The sequence below is a fragment of the Hydra vulgaris genome, chromosome 09 (assembly GCF_038396675.1).
Source record: "Hydra vulgaris chromosome 09, alternate assembly HydraT2T_AEP".
NCBI lineage: Eukaryota > Metazoa > Cnidaria > Hydrozoa > Anthoathecata > Hydridae > Hydra > Hydra vulgaris.
This window is the reverse complement of record NC_088928.1, coordinates 54243830-54252500: the sequence shown is the minus strand read 5'-3', so window position 1 is coordinate 54252500 and position 8671 is coordinate 54243830. Positions and strand designations below refer to the sequence as shown.

At 30.3% G+C, this 8671-nt stretch overlaps 1 protein-coding gene across 1 annotated transcript in view; it reads left to right on the top strand.

Moving 5' to 3' along the window:
• LOC136085586 (uncharacterized) overlaps positions 1-8671 on the top strand; it is a 75850-nt gene that overhangs the window by 43153 nt on the left and 24026 nt on the right. Inside the window, exon 8 of the mRNA XM_065806906.1 lies at positions 1233-1733. Coding sequence (XP_065662978.1) covers positions 1233-1733 — 501 coding nt within the window. The remainder of the gene's footprint in view (positions 1-1232; positions 1734-8671) is intronic.

The window sequence follows — 8671 nt, the reverse complement described above, 5'->3', positions numbered from 1 at the left end:
TGTAGAAGGAAAAATTACTGTTACGTTTTTACTTTTTTTTTTTATTAATTCAGTGTTCTTATGGGGAAATACAAATTAAATTTTTGTTAACTTAATTAACTTTTTTTGGTCAAATTTTTCCATTTCCTTGTATTGTCATCGAAAATGATTAAGTGTGCAAAATTTGAGCAAAATTGGTTGAGAAAAAAGCTTTCAAAAATTGATTTCAAATTTTGTGGCACACAAACATATATATATATATAGAAAGTAACCTTATATAAAGCATGAAAAAAGAAAAGTATTTTAGTCTTTCAACAAAAATATTGAAACAAGACTATCTTATAAGATAGATGCTTGAGCATATTTGTGAGCTTTTTTAAGCCTGATTCAGTAACTATTGAAAAAATTCACATGCTAAGTAATAAAAAAAGCGCATATTTTTTTGTTTATAAAAATGTAAACAAAAATATGGCATTACTTGTATGCATTTAGCTGAATAAATTATAAAACGGAACAGATGTAATGGAAGTTTTGTAGTTTTTGGTTTAGATTTCATATTCATATTAAAAATGAAATCATATACACACAGATATATATATATATATAAATATATATATATATATATATATATATATATATATATATATATATATATATATATATATTAATAACACATTAATTAAGTACACAATTAAGTAGCCTCCTTGTCTGTAGTGGCCTTCTCAGTCTTAAGGAAAAAAACAAAAACAAAGCAAAACGAAAAAAATATACATATATTTATATATAAATATGTATATATATTTATGTATATGTATATATAAATATGTATATATATATATATATATATATATATAAATATGTATACATTTATATATATATATATATATATATATATATATATATATATATATATATATATATATATATACATATATATATATATATATATATATATATATATATATATATATATATATAAATATATATATATATATATATATATATATATATATATATATATATATATATATATATATATATATAAAAGCACTTGCCTTATAAGCGAGAAGTTCAGAGTTCGATCCACAAGGTACACATACAGACCTTTACTAGTAATATGTTTTTTTTAGTTTAAAAAAATTGAGAAATTTATAGAAATAGTAAGAAATAGAAAAAGTAATAAGTAAAAATAATAATAGATCTTTATGTTTATTAAAAATATTAAATATTAAAAAAATTAAATCATATTTTAGAACAAATTGTTGGCAATACAAAAACTGCATTAGAAAAAGAAAAGATTATTGCTGAAATACCGAAGCTTAACGAAGAATATTTAATTTCATTTGATTTTTATCCTAATAATTTTTTTTCTGATTGGCGTAATATTGTTCATTTCACTATTGGTTCTAATTATGAGAATTATGGTGATAGAACTCCTGGTATCTGGTTTGAACCCGGATCGAGCAATAAAAAAATTCATATTTCAGCGCCAATCAATGGTAACTCTAATTACATATTTAGCACTTTAATACTGAATTTAATTCTAAAAAATCAGTGGTCAAATATTAAAGTTGCTCAAATTTTGTTAAACAAGCTTTATATATTTACAATTATCATTAATGGAACTGTTGTCGTGGAAAAAGTAAACTACAAATGTCAAAGTTTTGATAATGTAAAAGTATATGCATCAGATCCTTGGTATGAAGCTCAAGACGGTTTTATAAAAAACTTTTTTGTAATCAATGGCATATCAAGTAAGTTTTAAAAAGTATAAATAAGTAATAAATTTGTTTCTTAATTTTTATAAAAAGATGATTTAAATTGATTATTAGTAGATGTTAGTTTGTTAAAGAGCATGTTATTTGATATAGAGCATATTATATATTATGTGTTAATGTTGTAGTGATAGAGCACATTCTTTTAAATGCAGATGTTTCAGGTTGGAAAAGTAATGAAATTATGCATGTAGTATCCATTATTTATTATTTGTTTTTTACAATGGTTAAACAAACCATTGACAAAAATTGTTCGACAAAAATTTATTAGACAAAACTCTTGTGGGATGAAACTTTCCTTAAATATTTTATTTATTTCACCAAAGAATTTGTAACTTAGGTTCCATTCTGTTTTTTATTACTTTACTATTATGTTGTTAGTAGTAGTTGTTGCTTTTTTGTGACTTGAAAGTAGTATGTCTGGTATACTATGACAGCATGATTCTCTCATCTAATTGTTTTAGTTGATCATTGCTAAATCTATTTCTTTATTATGTGTGCTGATCTGTTTGTTAAGAAATCGTATCTTATGTTTTATTATTTCTTTTGAATATATCATTTCATTTTCAGTGCATTTGTCAAAGACAAAAGACATCAGCCTAAAAACTGTCACAAAGAATTGTGTATTATAAGTTGTACAATCTTAATCCCGAAGAAGAAGTATAAAGTAAAAGTTTTATAGAGATCACTGCATGGTCAAAACCATCTAATAGAGAACAAGTAGAAACTGAATGGAATACTGGTATAGAGGTTAAGAATGTCACATGTCATTATATGACTTTCTGATTGAAGCTCTCTTGGAATTTTTCTGAGGAAATCCCAGTCATCTTTTTTTCTTCAAAAAAAATTCACTAATAAAGCTTCATTAATAAAGACGTATGATGGCATATGACATCATTAACTTCTATACCAGTATTCCACATAATCTCTGGATAGAAGCCTTAATATTCTGGATTAATAAATATAAATTAGATATATTGACAATAGTTTTATAATCTGGTCAAAAAACCTTGACATCAGAAAATTTGAAATTTTATTGACTGAATTTAATGACTTTATTAAATTTTACAATCGATTAACAATCGATTTTGGTACCAAATTAAACAATCGATTTTAGTGCCAAATTAAAAAAAAATGGTAATAACATGGTAATAAAAATGTTAATAACACCTATGGTGCACAGTGGGACAGAATGCGCCAAAAAAAAATCAATGTCGACATTGCTCGGTGAAAATTTGTTATAATGGTGAAGACATGTTCATTAGAGGAAATATCTAGTTAAAAAAATATTAAATATTAATTTAAGCATTATTTTTTGGGGTTATTTACACGTAAGTTTGACATGTATTCCAAAACGCTATTTTTTATTTAAAAACTTTCTTACGCCACTATTGTTTTAAATTAACTTTATTGACTTTCATTTTAATATATTATTTAATTAACAATATTTTTTTGCTCAGACTTTTAAAAACAATTTTACGTAAGTGTAATCATTGTTTTTATGTATGGAAAACAGACAGTTTTCGATAGTTTTTTTGTTACTAACTTCTTCTATTAGGTATCAGATAAACCATCCTCCAATATTATCCAAACATTTGATTATGTAAATCTCATGCTAAATGTAATGGGTGGCCCAAGATAAATGGCATAGGTAGTATTTTTATTATAACTTTGTTATGTTTTTAGCTAGAGCTGTGAATTTTTTTCAAAAGATTTATTATTAAATTCTCTCTATCTGTCTAAGATTTATTATTAAATTCTCTCTATCTGTCTTGATGGCTTTATTTTATGGTTTTTAATTTTATTTATAGATAATGAAATCTAAAGATTTGCAAAAGCTTGTACTTTCTAAATACCAAAATGGTGATGGTTTATCAAAAATATTTGCTGATATTAAGGGTGTCATTGGTAAGGGAGACAGGCTCTATCGAGTTAAAATATCCATCAGGTGGTCCAAGATCAGTTCAAACAAATGCAAACATTCAAAAAACCAGAAGTTGTCTGAAACCTAAAAAGAGGATTTCATCTCGAAAAATAGCTAATGAACTCAATATCTCCAGAACCAGTGTTCAAAGAATACTTCACAAAAGGATCTCAATTTGCAGGCATACAAACACAGAGTTGAACCACTGCTTACAAATGGTCAAAAAGTCGAGAGAATTAAATTTGCAAATTGGATAAGAAACCATTTTCGATAAGAACAAACACTGAAAATTCTGTTTTTAGATGAAAATTTTTTCGATTTAAATGGTATGTACAATGCCCAAAACGATTGCATATGGTCCACTAATCGTAATGAAGCTGATAAAGATGATGGTATTAAACAGAAACAAAAATTCCCTCAAAAGGTAATGGTTTGGTTGGGAGCTTGTTCAAAAGGTGTTACACCACTGTTTATTTTGGACAAAGATGCAGTAAATCATGACTGGTATATAAAAAAAGTGTTGCCAGTGGCCTTGAAATATGGGAACGATATGTTTGGTGATGATTGGACATTTTAACAAGATGGAGCAACCTCATATACACATCATCTAACTCAACAATGGTGTCATGATAATTTTCCTGCTTTTATTGACAAAAACCACTGGCCTCCAAATTCCCCCAATCTCAATCCTTTAGATTACTCAATATGGGATGAACTCGTTCACCAAATGAAATGGAATAAAATTAAATCAAAATTAACATTAATTCAAGAACTTAAACGAGCTGTAAAAAACATTAGAGTAAATGTAGCTTTAGAAAGTTGTACTAGTTGGACCAATTATAAGACTATTCCAAAGAGCTGATGTTCGAGGAAAAAAACTAGACAAATAAGCGTTTTTGGAGCACTTAGGAACAGTCACAGAAAAAGGGTGACACTGAATTGAATGACGAGTAACACGAGAATGAATTTTAGTAGATGGCACAAGAGACGCTAGCTCTTTAGTGCAGTGCCCATTATAGTATTTGTAGAAAAGAGAAAGAGAAGCAACATTACGACAATGTGATAATGGTTAGAGTTTGGCTGCAAGAGCAGTTCCAACTATGTTTACAATGTGTTTTTGCACCTAGCCTAAACCAACCTTTTTGAACCCCATGCTTTAGCAGAAGTAAGATCCTTTTCAAGCTCAAATTTCCCCTCCAAGCAATCAGTGGGTGTTGGTTTCTCATCACGACAAGAATAAATGGTAGTATTATCAGCAAACAATGCCAACTTAGATGTGAGAATATCTGGACGATCATTAATGTAAATTAAAAAGAGTATAGGGCCAAGGATAGAACCTTGAGGAACCCTTGAAGTTACAGAATAAGAAGTAGAGTGCTGTCCATTGAGGACAACTTTTATACTATGATTGGAAAATAAGGATTCAATAATTTTAAAGATGTTGCCGGATACACCATAAGAAGAAAGCGTATGGAGAAGGCCAGCATGCCAAACTTTATCAAAAGCTTTTGAAATGTCAAGAGTGATGGCCTTAACCTCTCCACCTTTATCTAATGCACACTAAAATGTATCAGTTATTACTGTTAGCAAATCAGCTGTAGAACGAGAAGATTGAAATCCATATTGATGGTCAGAAAGTAAGTTATTAGATTCAAGATGAGAAATTAGGTGTTTATTAATTAAAGATTTAAAAACCTTGCTTATGATAGGAAGAAGGCTTATGGGACGGTAGTTAGACGAATCAGATTGCTCTCCAGAATTTTTGAAGATAGGAATAAGTCTTGCTTTCCAGCAGGCTGGAAAACAAGACTTGAATTAGCACTTGTTGAATAGTTTTAAGAGTATAGACAAGAGCTCCGGAGAACACTTCTGCAAGACAATAAAAGGTATGTTGTCCGGGCCACAAGCTGTAGAAAAGCCTAGGCAGGAAATCACTTTAGATACAGAAGCTGGTGCGATAAGAATGTCAAGCAATGGATCAACCTGTTTGTTGGCAATATCAGATAGGACGCAACTAGTGGAATCAAGAGATGATATTGATTAAAAGTTTTTAGTAAACAATTCAGCTTTGTCTTTAGGTGAGGTGACAAAGTCTGAACCATACAAGAGAGGTGGAATTATAGATTTGCCTTTATTATTGATATTATTAAAGATTCTCCAGAAGTCACGAGAGCCTAATTTTTGAGATGAGATACGAGATTTCATGACCTGAGTATAGCGGGTTTTGGCGTTAGACAAAACCTTTTTACAATTGTTTCTAGCAGTAATAAACAGACATCTGTTTTCTGGAGAATTGTTTTGCTGATAAACATAGAAGTAACGGTTTCGATTGGCAATCACAGCAGCACAGTGTGAGGAAAACCATGGAGAAGAATGAGGCTTGACCTGGAGTTGTCAAGAGGGAATAAAAGATTCCATGTCAGCCTGAATCCACGAAGTTATTTAAGAAGTGCATTTGTCGACAGGAAGACAAAAGATTTATACCCAAGGGCCATCACAAAGAAAATCACAAAAAGAATCCCAATCAGCTTTACTGTAGTTGTAAGAGGTTCGATAATAGGGGGATTCAGGTGATAAAGAAGAATGAGGTTATTAGTTTTAGAGATATCAAAATGTGATCAGAAGCACCTAAGGGTGAATGTGGAGAAACTGAGCACTGACTAGGATCAGAAATAAGACATAAGTCAAGTAGAGAAGGTAAATGATTCGGGTTATCAGGAAAGCGAGTCGGAAAGTTGACTATTTGAGTTAGGGATTGAGAAAGGCAAAAGTTGTGGGCTTTAATGCCTGCAGAATCACTGACACTAGAGCCAAGCCATTCAGAGTGGTGAGCATTAAAACACTGACATCAACTATATTAGCTGATGGATAAAGAGAGAGGGCTTAGTCAACATGATCAGAAATAACATCAAAAAGAGTGCAGTTTTGAGATAAAGGAGAGCGATATAGAACAAAGAGAAAGGTAATAGAGTGAAATGGTGCTTAAAAAAGCACATGAAGTAATTGCCTGTTGATTCAAACCTAGTTTCACGACAAATGGGTGAGTTCTTTTGAATGTAAATGCTCAGGACAAGTATGTGACTATTGGAGTCTTTACGAATTAAAGGAAGATAACTATCAACACCAAGATTGCAAGATGAGACAGCCAAACTCAAATTAGTCTCACAAAGAGCAAGTAGGTCTGATGAACTTTGCAAGAGATAAGACTCAACAGAAGAAAAGTGACTTCGAAGACCACAAATATTAGTGAGTGATAGGTTTAGAGAACTTGTTGATGATGATGGATCTTTGTATTTTATAGTTTTTGGTACTTTATTCATTTTTAAATTAGATTGAAGAACTTGACTCAAAGCATAGATAGTACTCAGAACACAGCTTAATAGCCCAGGCAATTTCCTCAATACTACTAATAAACCCTGTGCCGTAACAAAGGGCTTCAAATGTGGCCTCCTCAATACACACCAAAAGTACAAACAGGGATACCATCCATGTGCAACTTGGCACTGTTAATACTTTGATATTTTTCAGCTGTTGATGGAATCAGCCTCTCTGAGAGCTACCATAGAGTTCGGGAAACCTGACTACCAGCTGGCCTCAGAACCATTAAACTGAGTTTTAAAGCTGTACCCTCATTAGGAGATAATAGAATGAGTTGCCTATTAATAAAAACAGAGACACAAGCAAGACCCATGCATTGAGTCAAGAAGATCCAACATTCAACATCCTAAACTGGAAACAATGTATTAAAAATACATCTGCGCCAGGCTAATAGATGAAGAAGGGGTGCGAGGCTGGTCAACAGATAGAATCTGTTGACCCCTTAAGTCTTTGCCTAGGAGGCCTTCTACAAGACAGTAGTTGGGAGCATTTAACATCTGCCCAAGATGAGTATTTTTATCGAGACACCATCTCTAGCCTTTACTTAACCAAGAGCCCCAAGATAGGGGGTGTTTTAAGTTGGAGTTGGCATATCCTAGCCTTTGCCTAAAAAGGTGTATCCTACAAGGTAGCAGGACATGAAGCAGATTGTACTGGGTTACCAGTAGCAGGCTAACCTGATCTGACCTGTATCTGGATAACCAGATACAGATCAGGATAACCTGATCTGATCTGACATGCATTGAAAAGTAATTTTTTTGATGTTTACACTGATAAAAGTTGTCTTGTCCATTAAAAAATATTTCGTATTTTTCACCAAAGTTTACTTTTTTTAATTTTTTTTATATTATATAATTGCATGTTTTTAACTTTATTTATGCATTTTATATATAAATATAGCTATTCTATTAAAAAAACTATGAAAATAATTTTGGCACAAAAAACTCAATTTTGTCCCATTGCACAGCGTTATTAACTTTTTTGACATTGCAATTATTCTTGAAAATTACAAAAAAGTTCAAACAGACATTTATTATAAAGAAACTAACTCTCATGGCTACTCAAACTATAATAGTCATCATCCATGTCACATTAAAAAGAATATTCCTCATAATTTAGCGAAAATAATAATTGTTTTTGCATCTAATTACAATATAAAAAAATTATGCTTAATAGAACTAAAATTGTGGCTAAAAGATTGCAATTACCCTGATAGCATTATAGAAAAAACATTTCATAACGCAAAATTGCAAGGACCAGCACTACCAAAGAAATTTAAAGAAATATTACCTTTAGTGACAACCTTTTATACCAATCTTAATTGTCTACCTTATGTTACTAAAGCAAACCTTTTACTTAAAGTTTCTTCTAATGAAAGAGTTAAAATATTTCTTTATAATATTCATCCAGTATTGGCATTTAAACAACCTCCTAATCTACTCAAAAAATTTACTTCAAATACTGAAATTTAGAGAAGTAAGTTTTTTAATTATTTAAAAAATTATTTAAATGCTAAGATACTTGATGCAAAACTTGCAAACTCTACCTTCAAGAAGTAGATGAGTTTGAAACATATAACAGTATTATATAGAAAGTGAGAAGTCTTATCACTTGC